The 18,551-nt window shown below is 43.6% G+C and overlaps 1 protein-coding gene across 4 annotated transcripts in view; it reads left to right on the forward strand.

Annotated features, from left to right (window-relative positions):
* inpp5d (inositol polyphosphate-5-phosphatase D) overlaps window positions 1-18,551 on the forward strand; it is a 149,706-nt gene that overhangs the window by 51,928 nt on the left and 79,227 nt on the right. For all 4 annotated transcript variants that reach the window (XM_072255668.1, XM_072255669.1, XM_072255670.1 and 1 more), the window contains 5 exons: window positions 2,038-2,152; window positions 4,709-4,849; window positions 9,439-9,526; window positions 17,219-17,299; window positions 18,455-18,532. In XM_072255668.1, the coding sequence (XP_072111769.1) occupies window positions 2,038-2,152; window positions 4,709-4,849; window positions 9,439-9,526; window positions 17,219-17,299; window positions 18,455-18,532 (503 nt within the window). The remainder of the gene's footprint in view (window positions 1-2,037; window positions 2,153-4,708; window positions 4,850-9,438; window positions 9,527-17,218; window positions 17,300-18,454; window positions 18,533-18,551) is intronic.

Raw genomic sequence — 18,551 nt, forward strand, 5'->3', positions numbered from 1 at the left:
GAGAAAGGAATGAAAGGGAGTAGGTGATAGGTGAAACTGGGAGGGAGGGAGGGAGGGGTGAAGTAAAGAGCTGGGAAGTCGATTGGTAAAGGAGATGAAGGGCTGGAGATGGGGGAATCTGATAGGAGAGAACAGAAGGCCATAGAAAAAAGGGAAGGAGGGAGCACCAGAGGGAGATGATGGGCAGGCAAGGAGGTGAAGTCAGAGGGGGAAATGGGAATGGGGAATGGTGAGGAGGGGGGCCATTATCAGAAGTTTGAGAAATTGATGTTCATGCCATCAGGTTGGAGGCTACCCAGACAGAATACAAGGTGTTGTTCCTCCAACCTGAATGTGACCTCATCATGACAGTAGAGGAGGCCATGGACTGACATATCGGAATGGGAATTAAAATGGTGGCCACTGGGAGATCCTGCTTTTTCTGGCAGATGGAGAGTGAGTGCTCAATGAAGTGATCTCCCAATCTACGTCGGGTCTCACCGATATCCTGTGCTCCCAGTGAGGCCTCCTGTATGTTGGTGATGCCTCCAACAGACTCACAAGTGAAGTGTCACCTTACCTGGAAGGATTGTTTAGGGCCCTGAATGGAAGTGAAGGAAGAGGTGTAGGGGCAGGTGTAGCACTTGTTCTGCTTGCGAGGATAAGTGCCAGGAGGGAGATTAGTGGGGAGGGACAAATAGACAAGGTAGTCGTGTAGGGACCAATCCCTGTGGAAAGCAGACTTAGGGGGAGGGAAAGATGTGCATGGTGGTGGGATCCCATTGGAGATGGCAGAAGTTACGGAGAGCTATGTGCTGGACGTGGAGGCTGGTGGGGTGAGGGCAGATGTGTGTGAAATGGAAGAGATGCGGTTGAGGACAGCATTGATGGTGGAGGAAGGGAAGCCACTTTCTTTGAACAATTGAACCCTGAGTCCTGAGAGCAGTTGCAGCAGAGATGGAGGAATTGAGAGGAAGGGGATGGTATTTTTACAAGTAACAGTGTGGGAAGAGGTAAAGTCCAGGTTGCTGTGAGAGTCAGCAGGTTTATAATAGCCATCAGTAGATAAACCGTCTCCAGAGATCGAGAAAGAGGAGGGAGGTGTCAAAAATTGACCAGGTAAATTCCACAAACCTGCTTTTCCAGGTAGGCACGTTATTTCTGCCCATGTTGTATCTGCATACATTGACAGTTTACCTGAGGACAGGATAGAGCTCAGCTCTCGTGGCCTCAGGGCTTAAACGGTCTGTTAACTCTCTTTTGAAATGCATGTCCTGAATTAAAAAATGCAACAAGGAAACATGAGGATGTCATCTGACGAATGGTGTGGACCAGGTGGGTTTACTTGTTGGAGTAGATTGTGACAGGAACAACAATGAAACGGGTTTTCCATCTTGGAGCAACAAACAACCTGCTGGAGGAACTCGGCAAGTCTGAGAGGAGAAAGGTCACAACTCCATGTCAGGATTGAGAGTGGAGACAGGTAGCCAGTATAGAGAGCGAGAGGGCAGAGACAGGTCTACCAATCACCTCTGTCCCTATTCCTCTTCTCCTCTTTATATTGGTTATCCCCCTTCCTTCTCCTGATACAGGGTTTCAATCCAAAGCATCAACAGATCCCTTTCTCCTGCAGACGCTGCTCAACCCACTGGATTTCCAGCAGCAAATTGTTTGTTGCTTCAGATTCAAGCATCTGCTGTCCCCTGTGTCTCCATTTTCCACTTTGGACCCTGAACTTAGCAGGGTTCCCCTGGGGTTTGGTTGAATGTAGGTGTGATATTGAGCTTTGCTGCAAAACCTATTAAAGCTAGTGCCATATTTTATTGATCTAAGGTTGTAGTCTGGTCTGAATGTGAGAGGGAGAACGCTGAGCACAAAGACCCTACTATCTAACACACCCCTCCCCCCCCAGATATGTGCGCCCTGGAGAATTCAATAGGTGCGTTCCTTTGGATTGGAGCTCGGAGCTGGTGTGTTTTTTATACACCTTCATTCAGGATTTATTCTGATATTCAGTAACAGGTGATCCTAACAGCTATTTTTCTTGGCATTTTGAAGGTGCCGCTGACGTCACTGACTCCCGCACAGAGACCAAGTGCGATGCTAACCAGAGCCTGGTCAATGAGATACTCGCACAGCGTCTAGAAGGAGTGGATACAGGAGCTTTGACAATGTAAGTAGCTGAAGCTGACCACTGAGAACCGGTGGGCAGTCAGCCGTGGAAGGAATGGTGGGGGGGGGGGGGTTAGAAAATGGGTGTTGGCTTGGGAAAGCCTGACATCTGAATATATTCTACATCTACTACCCAACTCCTGCTCTTCCCATACCCCAAACTGGACAAACCTGCCCATTTCCTTGCCTACCTCTCAACAGGTGAACCAGCATTTGCTAAGAGAATGGCGCAGCAAGTTAAGCCTTAATAGTGGTACCATCCTCCTGCATGACTATATGCACTCAGATATAGCTCAACAATGTTAACAGTGATAGTAGATGTTGGTGAGACCACATCAGTAGGCACTTTGGACTAAAGACCCCTCACCTGTGGAGATATTTCTTAAATCACTATGTAGATAGTCCAACCAGAGCAGGGGCCCTACTGGACCTGGTATTGGAAAAGAAACCTACCCAGGCTGCTGACCTTTCAGTGGGAGAACTGGATAGAGATCACAGCTCCTTACGTTTTAAGATAGCTATGAATAAGGATAACTATGGAAGAGTATTAAGTCGTGGCAGGACAGGTTATGGCAGATTAGGGTGAGTTAGTAGGCAAGTATACACCTGACATGGAGGATTTTTTTTAAAGACCAACTGCATAGAGTACAGGACAAGCATGTTAATAAGACCATAAGATACAAGAGCAGAATTAGCCCATTTGGCCCATCGAGTCTACTCCACCATTTCATCTTGACTGATCCATTTCTCCTCTCTACCTCAGCCTCCTGCCTTCTCCCCTTAATCCCTTCGTGTCTTGACCAATCAAGAACCTATCAACCTCTTATAAGACCATAAGATATAGGAACAAGACCATAGTATATACATTCCCGTAAGAAGGATAGCAAGGTAAGCAGCCTTGGATTACAAGAGTGGTGATGAATTACAAGAACAAAAAGCAAGCCTTGGATTACAAGAGTGGTGATGAATTACAAGAAGAAAAAGCAAGTTTATGGAAGGTTTAGGAAGCTAAGGTCAAGCAGAGTCCTTGAGGATTATAAAGAAGATCGAAAAGGACCCAGGAAGGGAATGTTGAGGGCCAGAAGGGGCCATGAAAAATCTTTGGCAAATGGGATTAAAGGGAATCCCAAGGCATTCTATCAAGAGCAAGAGGGCAACTAGAGGGAGAATAGGGGGGGGCAATGGCTTATGGACAAACTTGAGTTGTTTTTGGAGTAGTGGAGGCTGAGAGGAGACCTGATAGAAAGTTATTAAAATTATGAAAAGCATAGAGAGACTAAACATCCAATATCTTTTTCTTTGGATCAAAATGTCTAATATGAGAGTGCATGCATTTAAGATGAGATGGGGTACATTCAAAGGAAATGCATGGGGTAAGTGTTTTACATGGTGGGTGGTAGGTGCCAGGAATATGCTGTTAGGGGTGACAGTGGAAACAAATACAATAGATGCTTTTAAGAGGCTCTTAGAAAGGCATATGAATGTGCAGAGAATAGAGAAATGGCATTGTGTAGACAAAATGGATTAGCTTATTTAAGCATTTAGTTCAATTAGTTCGGTATAACTGTGTGCCAAAAGGCCTGTTCTTGTGGTATCATGCTATATATGTTCAAAGTGCTTGATCCAGTACTATTCTAATTCCTCTTTCTATGTTAGTGTAGTCCAGCATTCAGTGACTCCTCTTGCAAAGGAAGCACTAAGTAAAAATACAATGGACTTGGTTATAAGGTCCATTCAGGACTAAGGCAACACATTGTCATTCACCGGGGAAGATATCACATGGTATGGAAGAGAGATGGGGTCCTAATCTCCATTGCCCTGCAGACCAATGTCACTTAGAGTATCTTGTTTCTCCACTCTTCCTCTCCTCGTGTCCATCTTTCAAGGCGCTGTCTTCCCCTCTCCCACATCTTTCCGTCACTGGACAGTGATGTTGCTGATAAGGAAGAAGAGGATGAGGCAAACTGCATCACAGCTCACAAGCCCCTCTTGGCTTTGTGGGATGTTTCTGAAGATGGCAGTGCACTGATCGAGGCCACCTTTCTGTTCCAATTGATCTCATCATCTTGATGTTGTGCCCCCACCCAGATCTACCACCGTTGGTACCATGTGAACCTACATAGGGTGTCCAGAAGTCCAGTGTGTCTGAGCCACTGTAGTCAGAGCTCCAGTGATGTTCCTCCAAAAGATACTAAAGTAGCTGGTTTTAGGTGAATGTACAACTGGTAACGGGGGCCAGCAGGGTTTGGAAAGTAAATTAAGAATGAAGTTCCTTAATATCAGAGCTCAGCCTTCCCCAGCTCAATCTCCAATACAGACATTGTTTAGTACCACAGCAGAACTTGGTAATGACAAGCCCAGCAATACACCCTTTAGGTCACTGGTTAGTGGTGAATGTCTCTATAAAGGGGATTCTCTATTCCTATGGGGAAAAAGGACACTTGAAAGATAATATACAATCAAGTTAGTTCTGCGGTCTTCCTCAGAGCAAAAAGTTCTGTTTAAGATGTAACCATGTGCACCTTTGGACTCTTGGACCTTTTCTCTAATATTTCAGGGTTCCAGCTGGATTTCAGGAGGCTCTCCGTGACTATGTTCAGCGGGGTGTGCTCAAGGATGCTGAATGTGTCAACGGCACGTCCACAGAATTGTGGCAACTGAGGCTTTTGCTCGGCATACTCACCAAAGGTCTCAACAGGTGAGCACGTATTCCAATTAGCAGCAGTTTCAAGGATAAACTCGTGGTGTACACCAATTAATCCTCAGCAGACCGTTGCATGCAGGGCTCTGAGAGCAACTCTGGGCAAGTCCATTGCACGGCACAAAAACAGAAACTGTTGGAAACGTTCATCAGGCCAGGTAGCATCTGTGGAAAGAGGAACAGAGTCAATGTTTCTGGTGTGAGAGCTTTTGTCAAAACTGGGAAAGAGAGAAAACAAGTTAGTTTTAAATTGCAGTAAGTTGAGCGGAGAATAGAAAGGGAAAAGGAATATCTCCAATAGACTGAGTGGAATTGGGGTTGATGTGGCATCCAGAGGCAGGTTATGCTTCTTTGCCTTGTGCTATGTGTAGTTATGCCCAGCAGATTAGGGTTTACCAATGGAGAGTAAACTGAGAGAATATTGCATATCGATAACCAACAGCGGCCCTGGTGCAGAGAAGGAAAGAATCAGAAGCAGGTTTATTTATCATTGGCATATGTCGTGAAATTTGTTGTTTTGTGGCAGCAGTAGTTGGGTCATTGTCCATTCAGACATCTGATGGCGGAGAGGAAGAAGCTGTTCCTAAAAGATTAAGTGTGTGTCTTCAGTCTCCTGTGCCTCCTCCATATTGGTGGCAATGAGAAGAGGACGTGCCCTAGGTGACTGGGGAAAAGGTGAGTTGCCTAAAGTTGGAGTGTTCAATATTAAGTCGGCAACGCGCCCAAACAGAAAGGGAGGTATTGTTCCTCAAGCTTGTGTTGGGCTTCAGTTCAGCAGTGCAGGAGGCCACTTTCAAAGGGGTCAGAGTGGGAGAAGGACGGAAATAAAAGTAGCTGAACTGAACATGGGTCTCAAGGATCTGCAGTTAGCACTGACTCTCTGAGCAATCACCATGTGTTTTCTCAGTCAGCATATAAAGCAAACAGGATAAAGTGGTTTGGTGAAGAAGACTGAATTTTTTAAAGCCTATAGTGGGAATCATGGAAGGCAGAGAGAGGACAGCTTTTCCACAGTTTGCTGATCTTGAGACAAAATGAGTTTGGAATGGGTTTCAAAGATGACAAAGCAGAAGGAATGGGATGTACTAGGGTGATCTCAAACAATCCCTTCAGCCCAACTGGTCCTTGCCGACCAAGATTCCTATCTGAGCTAGTACTATTTGCCTGTGTTTTGTCCCTATCTCTCAAACCTTTCCTATCCATGTTCCTGCCCAAGTACCTTTTCAATGCTGCTAATATACCTGCTTCAACCATTTCCTCTGGCAGCTCAATCCATATACTGACCACTCCCTGGGTGAAAAGGTTGTCTCTCGGTTTCCTATTAAATCTCTCCGCTAAACCGATGCCCTCCACTTCTTGATTCCCTTGCCCTGGGGAAAAGACACTACACGTTCACCCTGTCTATGCCCCTCATAATTTTATACACCTCGGTAAGACCACCTCATTCTTCTAGGCTCCGATGGAAAAACTCGCAGCTTGCTCAGCCTCTCTCTATAACTCAGCCCCTCAATTCCCAACAGCATCCTTGTAGATCTTCCCTGAACTCCTTCCAACTAAGTGGCATCTTTCCTAGAGGAGGGAGACCAAAATTGAGCACAATTCTCCAAAAGCATTTTCGCTGTAACATAACACTCCAACTTCTTAACTCGGCGCCCTGACCGATGAAGGCCAGCAAGCTAAAAGCCTTCTTTAGCACCTCAACTACTTGCAATATCACTTTCAGGGCACTCTGTTCTACAGCACTCTCCAGGGCCCTACCTTTCACTGCGGAAGCTCCCTGCTCATTTGTCAATAACATCATCTATTTAGATTTATTTGCAAACTTACTGACTTGTATGTTCTTACCCGAGTCATTGACCTATATGACAAATAGCAATGGGCCCAGCACTGAGCCCTGGGGATCCGCAGTAGTCATCAGCCAGTAGTCTTAAAAACAATATTCCAGCATTGCCCTTTTCTTCCAACCATCAAGCCAATTCTGTGTCCAATGATCTACCTCTCCCTAGAACCCATTGTGATCTAACTTTCCACAGCAGCCTACGATGTAGAAGCTTATCAAAGACCTTACAGAAGTCCATGAGAAAACCACATTTACTGCCCTGCTGTCAGCGGCCTTCATAGTTACTTCTGCAAAGAGCTCAGTCAATTTCTGAGACATAATTTCCGGCTCAGAAAGCCGTGGTATTTCTGATCAACCTGTCTTTCCATGTGTTCGCTTATCTAATCCCTTATAGTTTAGAAGAAATGAAATTGGAACATTAAGAAGACATGGTAAAATTGATAGAGAGAAAAATAGAGATGATGGGAAAAGAAGAACAATTGAAGGCTGCAGGTGGGATGGTGTGAGTGTAAGGCAGGGTGAGGAGAGCCTCTTTGGGGTTGAGAGGAGGATTCAGGCCTTGTCTGAATTGGGTCTTCTCAGAAAATTACATGTTGTTGAAGGGAAAGCAGGAGGCTAGTCAAAGGAAGAAACTCCACTTTTGGAGAGTAAATAATGACTAAACCCACAAAGTAAATGTTGAAGACTGAGAATAGAACCCATGGCCAAATCCTGAAGTACAGGGAGATATGGTTTCATTGGTAGAAGGCAGAAAAACAAGTTAATCCTGAAGAGATGATATGAGGACTGAACTGAAATATGAGAAAAGCTTAATTTAATTGTTTTTCATCTCTGGTTTTGAGCATATTGTCCGAGATCTGCTCTGACAATATCACTGAGTCCTCTTCAGTGAATAAAGGGGAAGTTGACTGTTTCGGCTGTTAGTTTCCACTTTTGCAAGTTCACCTGGAGTATGGAGGGTACAAGGTTATTCGTGCTGGTGGAATTTGTTCTCATTGAAGAAATAAAAGAATAAAAAATTATCCTCTAGGTAAGCTTGCAAAAGTGCAAACTGATGGCCCTAACAGCCAATTTGGGAAACACATCCCCTTTACTTTCTTGACTCAGTCATAGTGCAATGGTTTACCAAAAGCAAAGCAGAAAGACGATGTGACCAAGACCAGAGGTGAATAAAGTTCTTTTATTTCAGTCCTCAAAAACCTGACCAGACTAGCCTGCTTTTTTTTCTTTACCCGTGTCCTTTTGCGATCCATTCCAACAAAGGGAAGAACTCATTATTGTTGACACCGAGCCAAGTCGTTGCACCTTGACTAGAGTCAGTTCATTCGGCATGCATCAAGCATCAGACCTTGAACCTCATTTGACAAAGTGCTGAATGCAAGCAATGACCATTCTAATGACTAGTGTGATAGTCGCATTCCTTGACAATGCACTAGGGGCATGCATAGTGGGTGATGTCTATACCTTCACAGGAATGCCCTTCAGTTCTGCACTTTGTTGTGTTTACTAATGCTTAACATAAAAGTTGTAGATTGTGGCTAATGCCATTCTGTTTCTCATTTGGAGTTTGCATGTGTTTCAGTGAGCTAATGGCGTTCTGTTTCTCATGTGTTTCAGTGATCTGTTTCTCGTGTGTTTCAGTGATCTAATGGCGTTCTGTTTCTCATGTGTTTCAGTGAGCTAATGGCGTTCTGTTTCTCATGTGTTTCAGTGATCTAATGGTGTTCTGTTTCTCATGTGTTTCAGTGATCTGTTTCTCATGTGTTTCAGTGAGCTAATGGCGTTCTGTTTCTCATGTGTTTCAGCGAGCTAATGGTGTTCTGTTTCTCATGTGTTTCAGTGAGCTAATGCCGTTCTGTTTCTCGTGTTTCAGCGAGCTAATGGCGTTCTGTTTCTCATGTGTTTCAGTGATCTGTTTCTCATGTGTTTCAGTGAGCTAATGGCGTTCTGTTTCTCATGTGTTTCAGTGATCTGTTTCTCATGTGTTTCAGTGAGCTAATGCCGTTCTGTTTCTCGTGTTTCAGCGAGCTAATGGCGTTCTGTTTCTCATGTGTTTCAGTGATCTGTTTCTCATGTGTTTCAGCGAGCTAATGGTGTTCTGTTTCTCATGTGTTTCAGTGAGCTAATGGCGTTCTGTTTCTCATGTGTTTCAGTGATCTGTTTCTCATGTGTTTCAGTGAGCTAATGGCGTTCTGTTTCTCATGTGTTTCAGTGAGCTAATGCCGTTCTGCTTCTCGTGTTTCAGCGAGCTAATGGCGTTCTGTTTCTCATGTGTTTCAGTGATCTGTTTCTCATGTGTTTCAGCGAGCTAATGGCGTTCTGTTTCTCATGTGTTTCAGCGAGCTAATGGTGTTCTGTTTCTCGTGTGTTTCAGTGAGCTAATGGCGTTCTGTTTCTCGTGTTTCAGCGAGCTAATGGCGTTCTGTTTCTCATGTGTTTCAGCGAGCTAATGGCGTTCTGTTTCTCGTGTTTCAGTGAGCTAATGGTGTTCTGTTTCTCATGTGTTTCAGCGAGCTAATGGCGTTCTGTTTCTCGTGTGTTTCAGTGAGCTAATGGCGTTCTGTTTCTCATGTGTTTCAGTGATCTGTTTCTCATGTGTTTCAGTGAGCTAATGGCGTTCTGTTTCTCATGCGTTTCAGCGAGCTAATGGCGTTCTGTTTCTCATGTGTTTCAGTGAGCTGTTTCTCATGTGTTTCAGTGGTCTGTTTCTCATGTGTTTCAGTGATCTGTTTCTCATGTATTTCAGTGAGCTGATGCAGATAATGTCGCCACTGGAGGCATCACAGCGACTACTTGGCAATCAGCCGTCGCCAGGAGGAAGCACACAGAGCCAGGTCTGTTACTATGACAACATATACAATTGCAGTGTAAATCTGAATACAAACAATGGCCATTCGAATATTGAGTGAGATTTTGAGAAAAAACAGGAATGGGACTGGGTGTATAACACATTCAAAATGCTGGAGGAACTCAGCAGGCCAGCATCCATAGAAAAGAGTAAACAGTCGACATTTTGGGCCTGATGGAGGGTCTCAGCCTGAAACATCCACTGTTCTCTTTTCCATAGATGCTGCCTGGCCTGCTGAGTTCCTCTAGCATTTCGTGTGCATTACTTTGATTTCCAGCACCTGCAGATTTTTTTTTTCGTTTGTGCTATAACACATTCATCAGCTTAAGATTCAGGACAAGGTCATTTTAACCTGCAGAAGTTATTTAATATTTGTGACAAGTGGATCATTTAAACTACCTATGGAAACTAAAGTGTATTCCCACCTTGCATCATCCCCCATGCTGATGGGGAACGATGGCAGGTACAAAATGTATTTGCTGTTTCAGTTGGAGATTATCTTAACTCCTTTATTTTGATGATTATTACAGAATCTTCACCCAAAAATAGGAAATACAATAGGCATGGCAGGATATGTAATGAAATGTATCTGCCTGGATTGTTCAACAATAAGTCAGCATTGACTGAATGGGCCGAATGGCTTCCTTCTGTGCCATAAGGATTCTACCATTTAATGATTCCATAAGTGGAACATCTAAACTCAGATAATGGAAGGAATGCCAAGGAGAATCCCTGCCTTCTCCATATTTGGATTGCCTACAAACAATGTTGTCTTACCTGTGGGATAAATATTGGAAATCTTCCCTGTTTTGTGTCTACACCAGATCAGAAAAAGTCTCATCGAAACACATGCTCAAGCCCAAGTGAGTTGCATGTGAATAGTAGTTCCCATGTTCCACTGTTCCACACACACCGTTTGTCTCTCGCTGCTGGTTATGGCTGATGACGAGCCAATCAAATTGACACAAAACACCAACCCAATGCTCCCCGCTGAGCTTAGCCATGCAGAAAAGCAACTGAAGTGTCCCCTGAGTCTCCGGTTTAATTGCAACCTGCACTTACTCCGTATCAGACTGCAAACAACAGCAGTAAACAAAGCTGGTGTTTCATAACTGCTATGTGGCTTTCGGTACCAGTGAACCTATCTCCCCAGACAGCAAAAAATGTTTTTATGTACAGTCCTCCCCCACCGCTGCCCCCCCATCCCCAATTCATTTCTTCCTATCCTAAAGGCTCCTCACATACTCCCTAGTGGCAAGGTCGGCTTTATCCTTGATAGGGTGTTTGTTACAAAATATATCCCATAGTGCTTTTATGACTTCAGAACCAAAATGAGTTCCATCCAGTGAAGCAATTTTGAACCATCGTCACTATTGTAACATGGGGAAGTAAGTGGAGCCACCAAAACACCTGTGGAAGTTCGATTGTGAGAAGCAATATAATCCTCTTTCCATGAAATAGTTTCAGACTAGGCTGCAGAGACCCTTGCTCATGCCCATCGTAGAATATGCTCTGCCCTGATTATTCTTCCATCTGTATAGTTTGGTGGAGCTTTCTACTGAGCTCCCAGAACACTTGTACTGATTGAGTGAATCTTCTCCCGATACTAACAAAAAGTGGTGGTGGTGAGGGTGCTGAGTGACTGCTGCTCTGAGTATTTATTTATTGAGATACAGGCTTCGAGCCACGCTGCCTTGCAATCGTCCTATTTAGTCCTAGCCTAATCATGGGGCAATTTACAATGACCAATTAACCTGTAATTGCTATGTCTTTGGACTGTGGGAGGAAACCGGAGCATTCAGAGGAAAGCCACGCGGTCACGGGGAGAGTGTACAAACTCCTTACAGACAGTGGCAGGAATTGAACCCGGGGACGCCCATACTGTAAAGTGCCGTGCTGCTGTACTGCCCCTCAACAGCACTTCAAAATAATTTGTTAATTTAGACTCACTTTAGGATGATGCTGGGAGATTTAATGATTTTTTGTGAGATTTTGAAGATTGGATTTAGAGTTTGCTTTAACACACAGATACAGCAAGAATTGGGAAGGCATTTTACTGCTGGAAGATTTGAATACAGGAATAGAGATATCTTGCTCCAATTTTAGAGGGAGTTTGCTTTTGGAACAGAGAGAATAGAATGGTTCTGCCTAAATAAGACCAGCTAAGTATAATCAGGTTGATTCCTGGAATGGCAGAAATGTCATATCAGGAGAAAATATTCTCCAGAGTGTTGATTGGTTTATTGTTGTCACATGACCTGAGATACAGTTTTAAAAAACTTTCTTTGTTCATACAAATCATTTCAAAACATAAGTAGATTGAGGTAGTACTGGTTAACACAATAACAGTTACAATTGATGTAATGACTAGATCTGCTGAGAGTCACTACTGTTTAGGATGAAAATAAAAGGTTATCTCATTGTGATATAATCATTCTCAAGAAGCCTGATAGTGGGGACATGCAGTTTATGCTTTCCTTGGCAGGGATGTCTAGAATCTAGAGACATAGTCACAAATTAGGAGTTGTCCATGGGAAAAAATCTCTTCACTCAGGGGTTAACTTTCCATCCACGAGGACTGTGGAGACTCAGTGACTGACTTATTCAAGAGCGCAATTGATAGAGTTTTGAGTATGAATGGAATCAAGGCATAATAAGCAAGTTGCATTGAGGGAAAAGATCAGCCATAATCTTACTGAATGACAGAGCAGAAATGAGGGGCTGACAGCTCTACTTCTGCTTCTGTTTCTAGTGAAGCAGTGTTCTAAAACTGTGGGCCAGATAGGTTCTGCAGAAACTGTTTTTCTTCCTTGTCATCCTTGTAGGGCAGGTGTTCATGTTTGTTTAACTCATTTTGAATGATGCCAGGCCACCAGGGGGATTGAGAGCCCTGAGACCTCTGCTGGGACACGCCAGGACTTGCATTCTGCAGCAATGTCACATGGTAGCGTCTCAAACTACCCTATAAAGCCACATTTTCTGTTGTTTTCATGGGCACCAGCTCTGTCAACAGAAGAATTTCTGGAAACATATATCGTACATTTGGGCCCGATAAACTTGCCTGCATTTGACAGAAAAATTTGACATGAACAGTCTACAACATAAAACCACAAGAAAGCAGGAGTGGTAGCAGGCTACTAGGCCCCTCAAGCTTGTTCCAGCACTCAATGGGATAATGACTGATCTGAACCAGTTTAAGAGCGTTTCTTTAATCACTGTATAGAGGTCACAACTAGAGAGAGTGCAATATCAGATCTCCCATCTAGGAATGAGAGTAGGTGACAGAAGTGTGTGTAGGGGAGCACTTTGGATTTAGTGATCATAATTCCACTAGTTTTTCGATCATTATGAAGAAGAATAGGATTGGACCTTAGGTTGAGATTCTAAAGTGGAGAATGGCATCAGAAAGGAAATGGCAGGTGAGGATTGGGATAAGTTGTTTTCTCGCAAAAGGATGCTTGGTAAGTGGAAGATCTTCAAAAGTGAAAATTTGAGAGGACAGAGTTTGTATGTTCACGTTAGAATAAAATACAAGGCTTACAGGCTAAGGGAACCTTGGTTTCTGAGGGATATGGTTAAGAAGAAGGTGCTTAGCAGGTCAGGGCAGCCAGGAACAAGTGAGGTACCTGAGTATAAGAAATGCAAGAGGACACAAGGGAGCAATCAGAAGGGCTTAAAAAAAAGGCAAGTGGTTGCTCTGGCTGACAAGGTGGAAGGACTTCTGTGGATATATTAAGAGCAAGGGTCAAAATAGGTCAACTTGAAGATCAGCGTGGTCACTTATGCATGAGCCATAAGAGATAGGGGAAATCTTACATGGACTTTTCTGCATTTGTATATACTCAAGAGTTGGACACAGTCTTATAGGGTCCCCCTTCACCAGTCCCCCCTCCACCATCCCTCTGCACTCTCTACTCCACCTTTTGCCCTCCGCCCTCTCCTCTTCCCCTCCCCCATACCCCCTCACCCTTCCCCACCCCCCACATCTCCTCTCCTGCTCCCCCCCCCCCACCATCTGTCTCTCTCATTCCATATTCTAAAATCTAGCTCCTATAATTTGGGGCACATGCTTTTTTCACACTATTAAAAGCTAGGAATGTGCTGTCTGCACTGTCTCTTCTCTTTGCCTTTAGAAATGACACAAAAACCCGTTTTTTATCATCAAGCATTTAGACACTTCTCCTAACCACCAACTCCTCCTCCCAACCCCCAGCTTCCTTTCTTCTCTAAGTTTATTTAACCCCCCTCCTCCCCCATCATTAATAAAAAACCTTTGAACATTTCCTAAATTAAATGTGCACAGGTTAACTCTGCAGCACAGTGAATAGTTTGGCAGTACTGGTGTTATTGATTCCTTTAAGAATCTTTTAGTCAGTTTAGGTCAAAATCTCTTTACCAAAGTGAACTGATGAAACTTCCTTAAGTAATTAGGGGAAGTGCTGTAAATTCTCTACAGGTCAGGCAGCACCTATGGAGTGGAAGTCAGGGTGAACGTTTCTGCTCTATGACCTCTTATCAGAAATTCCTTGCACTTTCCTCAGAACCTGAAGTCCAATTCCCATTTGGTTTGCCGCTGCTTTACTTCAGATTGTACAGCGATGTGATCTGCAGCATCAAACTGCGTTTCCTGCTGCGGCTGACTTCAAATCAGCCTTCTTTTGAAAGAAACGCTAATCTCACATTTAATCTTGCTGAAGCTTGGTTGTAAACGAGTTTTGCACATTGTTCTCCTTTGATGCACAGCAACTACTGTAAAGCTCAGTAAAAATAGCACAGGGGAAGTCTTGGCCTTTCTGAATGAGTCTCACACAGCTCCTTCTGCTTCTCTTACACACTCCTTCAGATTATAAAGGGTTACTCTTAGCATTTCTACATCTTACTCTCAAACATTCCCAATTTTAGTAACTTCACATTTGATGACCGAGATTTCAGCTACCAACGTTTTAAGCTCTAGAATTCCCTCTTTAGCTTCCCTGTATCTCAATCTCCTTTTCCAAAACCCATCTCTTTTGACCAACCAGTCAGTTTTCCATTTCCTAATGCAATTTGTCACCATTTTTATTTGTTGTCAACTCATCCACAAAGCATCCTACAATGGCTTTTCTATATTAACAGTGCTATAATTAATAGATATTATTGATAAAATATTTCATCTTTCTACCTTTCAGAGCAGTGATGTTTTGACCTGACACTTGACTACCAGTGATACTACTTAGAAACATAGAAACCTACAGCACAGAAACGGGCCCTCTTGGCCCATTTCATCCATGTTGACTGTAATGCTAATCCACACTAATTCCATTTGCATTTTGCCCGTATCTCTCTATCCTTTCCCTGCCCAAGTACCTGTCTGAATGTCTTTCAACTGTAGTAATTATATCTGCCTCTGACAGCTCGTTCAAGACAATCACCATCCTCTGTGTGGGAGGAAAAAAATTACCCATCAAGTTTGCTTTGCATTTCTCCTCTCTCACCTTTGCCTCTGTTCTCTAGTTCTGCACTTCCCTCCTTGTAAAGAAAGTTAATACTCTTCCTTATCCATGACCTTTTTGGTCTTTTATAGATTAAAGGTCACTCAAGTCAAGTCAAATCAAGTTAAATGCCATTTAACTATATACATGTATATCACCAAACGAGACAAAATAACACACATGTAACACACAAGAACTTGGGAAAGAAGTAAGACTTAAATCTACAAATGAACTATGCGTAGATGAACAAAGTAACGTGCATAAATGAAATATTGTAGGGTACAGTACAAATTATCCAGTGACACTTCAAATACAATGTAGCAGGGAGTTCAGAAGCCTAATGGCCTGAGGGAAGAAGCTGTTTCTCATCCTGACCGTTCTTGTGTTTATGCATCAGAGTCTCCTGCCTGATGGTAGAATGTCAGAGAGAATGCTGGATGGATGGGTGGGATCCTGGATAATACTAAGGGCTCTGCATATGCAGTACTCACGATTAATGACCCTGATTGAAGGTAGGGAGACCCGTATGATCCTTGCAGACCTTCTCACAGTCCTTTGTAGGGACTTCCGGTCCCATGCTATGCTGTTCCCAACCCAGATGCAGCTTGTCAGGCCGCTGTCATGGTGCTCCTGTAAAATTCCGTTAGGATGGGAGGGGACATCCTTGTTTGTCTCAATCTCCTCAGGACATGGAGGCGATGCTGTGCCGCCTAATTCAGGGAGGTGATATTGAGGGAACTAGGTGAGGTCATCCATGATGTGAACTCCCAGGAACTTGGTGCACCTAACTCTGTCTACAGAGGAGCCATGTATGGCAGAGGGGGATGGGAAAGGGAACCCTGGCTCTGCCCTCCCTCCACCCACTAGTGAGTGCCTGAATAGTTTCAGCCCCTTTCAACAAACCCAGTGAAGTCTGGACAATGAATCAAAAGAAGACTAGGATGGCTGAAACTTGTTGGGTGAAGTAACCACATTCAGCACAGAAATTGTGCACTTACCACTAACCATCAGGGCAAAGTGCTGTTTCTGGACCTTCCCCAGGCAAAAAAAAAAATTACAATATGGCAAAGAAATTCTCTATCACCTCATGGTACATCAACACTCTTAGTAGAGTTTTGGTTTTAATGTAGGTAGCTTACAGTCAAAACAAATGGTAGAGTACCATGCAACAACCTCCTCTGTATAGGATCAATGGTACAGGCTAACTTCTGAGACTGTCTGATTAATGATGTTGGCTGAGATGTAAGTATCCACCAGGTCATCAGGGAAAACTCCTGTGTGTGAGATACAGTGAAATGGGATGTCTCAAACCTACCTGACAGCCAGGAGAATCCTTGCACAGTCCCATAAAGGCTTCCTTTCACTGAGGTTAATTTACATCTACTGGGTTTGTCTCTGGGGGACACTGCCCTGACAGTGGCAGACAGCTTGCGCTGTAGGCAGCTTCAGGGCTCAACAGTATATTTTGTTTTTTATCTCCAAGGCCAATGGTAAAACGTCCACTGTGAAGATTTAGGCAAATAGACTCTCCTTATTGTCATTTTGAGGAGCATCCATTTCTTGAATGAGCAATGTTCCATCCCCCACTTGGACAGATGCCCAAGTCAGTATTTGAGGATTGTCTCACTTTGCAGTGAGGTAGTTTCTGTCTGTTTGACTGTTTGTTTATTTTCTTGATCGAGATACAGCACGGAATAGGCCCTTCGAGCCCTTCAAGCCACGCCGCCCAGCAATTTCCCCCCAATTAATCCTAGCCTAACTGTGGTGCAATTTACAATAACCATTTAACCTACCAATCGGTTCATCTTTGAACTGTGGGAGGAAACTGGAGCCCGCAGAGGAAACCCACGTGGTCATGGGGACGGCGTGCAAACTCGTTACAGACAGCGGTGGGATTTCCCACATCTCAGACGATTAGCTGATTGCACACAAATTCACGTTGCAGTCAGAAATCTTCTGATCCACTGGAGGTCATTTCAATGTTTTCTGGGAATTTACTTTTTTTCTGCATTTGCTTATGGTTACCCATTCTTTGTGGAGGGGCAATGGAGAGAGAGATATAGTCAGGTTAGATGGTCACTTTGACTCTGTCGGATTCATCTTTGGCTCATTTTGCAAATTGAGTGAAAAATCTAACAAATGTAATACCATTTTGGATTGATGGGAGATGAAAACTAGTAATTAATTATCGATATGATTATTTGTAGATCGCTGCAGAAGACAATATCAGAAAACTGCTTTCTGCGGCTGCAGAGCTAAATAGAATGCTCTTATCCATGGAAAACCAGGTAACCTGATACTGAATAACATCATGTTTATTGTGGGACATTGACCCTCACAGTAATTCTGCTCAAGGCTACTCTTCAGAAGTGATTGCCACTTCTTTTGGTTTAAAACTATGCTCTTTTCTGATACGTAAGTAGGCACTTTTGCTTAGTGAATGTAAAGGTCTCACTTTCTATAGTTCTCACCTTGAATGAGCTGATGAGTGAGCTTCTGTTCGAAGCTTAGTATTGCATCGTATGAACCTTGGTTTCTCAGTAGTGAAATTATTTCCTACATTTCCATGGAAAGTACAATTATTCATTGGTTGAAAACCAGCACAGAGAAGGCCCTGTTGGCACTTCAAGCCACGCCACCTAGCAACCCCAAACTTTCATCCTAGCTTAACCACAGGCCAATTTACAATGACCAATTAACCTACTAACTGGCCCATCTTTGGACTGTGGGAGGAAACCAGATCACCCGGAGGAAACCCACGTGGTCACAGCGAGAACGTACAAGCTCTTTACAGACAGTGGTGGGAATTGAACCCGGGTCGCTGGTACTGTAAAATCTTTTGCTTACCGCTACACCCTTTGTTTCAGGAATGATCCAATGCCCCATACCTTTGCAACACAATAGACTGCCAATGCTGAAATTTGAACCAACAATCTGTCCAATGCTCTCATGCTATCTGTCCTGATGAGTATCTATAGGATTGACTGTTCCTATCGTAATAGCTTTTAATACCTCCTTTTAATTTTAACACAATCCTTATCGAGTAACTAAACAAGGCACATTTTCAAAAGAAGACAATGCAAGTTGGCTCAGGGTGGACAAGTTCAACAGTAATGTCCCAGCTGCTGAGGCCATAAAAAGACAACAGATCCAGACAAAGCAGAGAACACCTCTGGTTTATGAGATTTGGTGTTCACTAATTGTCCCTAACATTTTCTATTTTTATTTGCATCTCTTTGCTTCATGGACTAGTAATTTGGTCTGTAGATTATTGGTGTAGGAATCTGAGTGACATGACCACTTCCTAATATTCCTCGGCTATCAGAGTTGATGTAGCCCACGTGCCCATCAAAATTCAGAAACCTGGCAGGAGAAAGAATGGGTGGGAAGCATGCTGATCAGCTCACTTATGTCCCATTCTGTTGCTAATCCCCCTTGCACAGGTGAAGGATTATGAACCGGAGACTCCAGACACAGATGTTGAAGACCAGCAGTCACAAATATCGCCAGTGATTTTTGAGGTGGGTGATTTCATTTTTC

The sequence above is a fragment of the Mobula birostris genome, chromosome 4 (assembly GCF_030028105.1).
Source record: "Mobula birostris isolate sMobBir1 chromosome 4, sMobBir1.hap1, whole genome shotgun sequence".
Lineage (NCBI taxonomy): Eukaryota > Metazoa > Chordata > Chondrichthyes > Myliobatiformes > Myliobatidae > Mobula > Mobula birostris.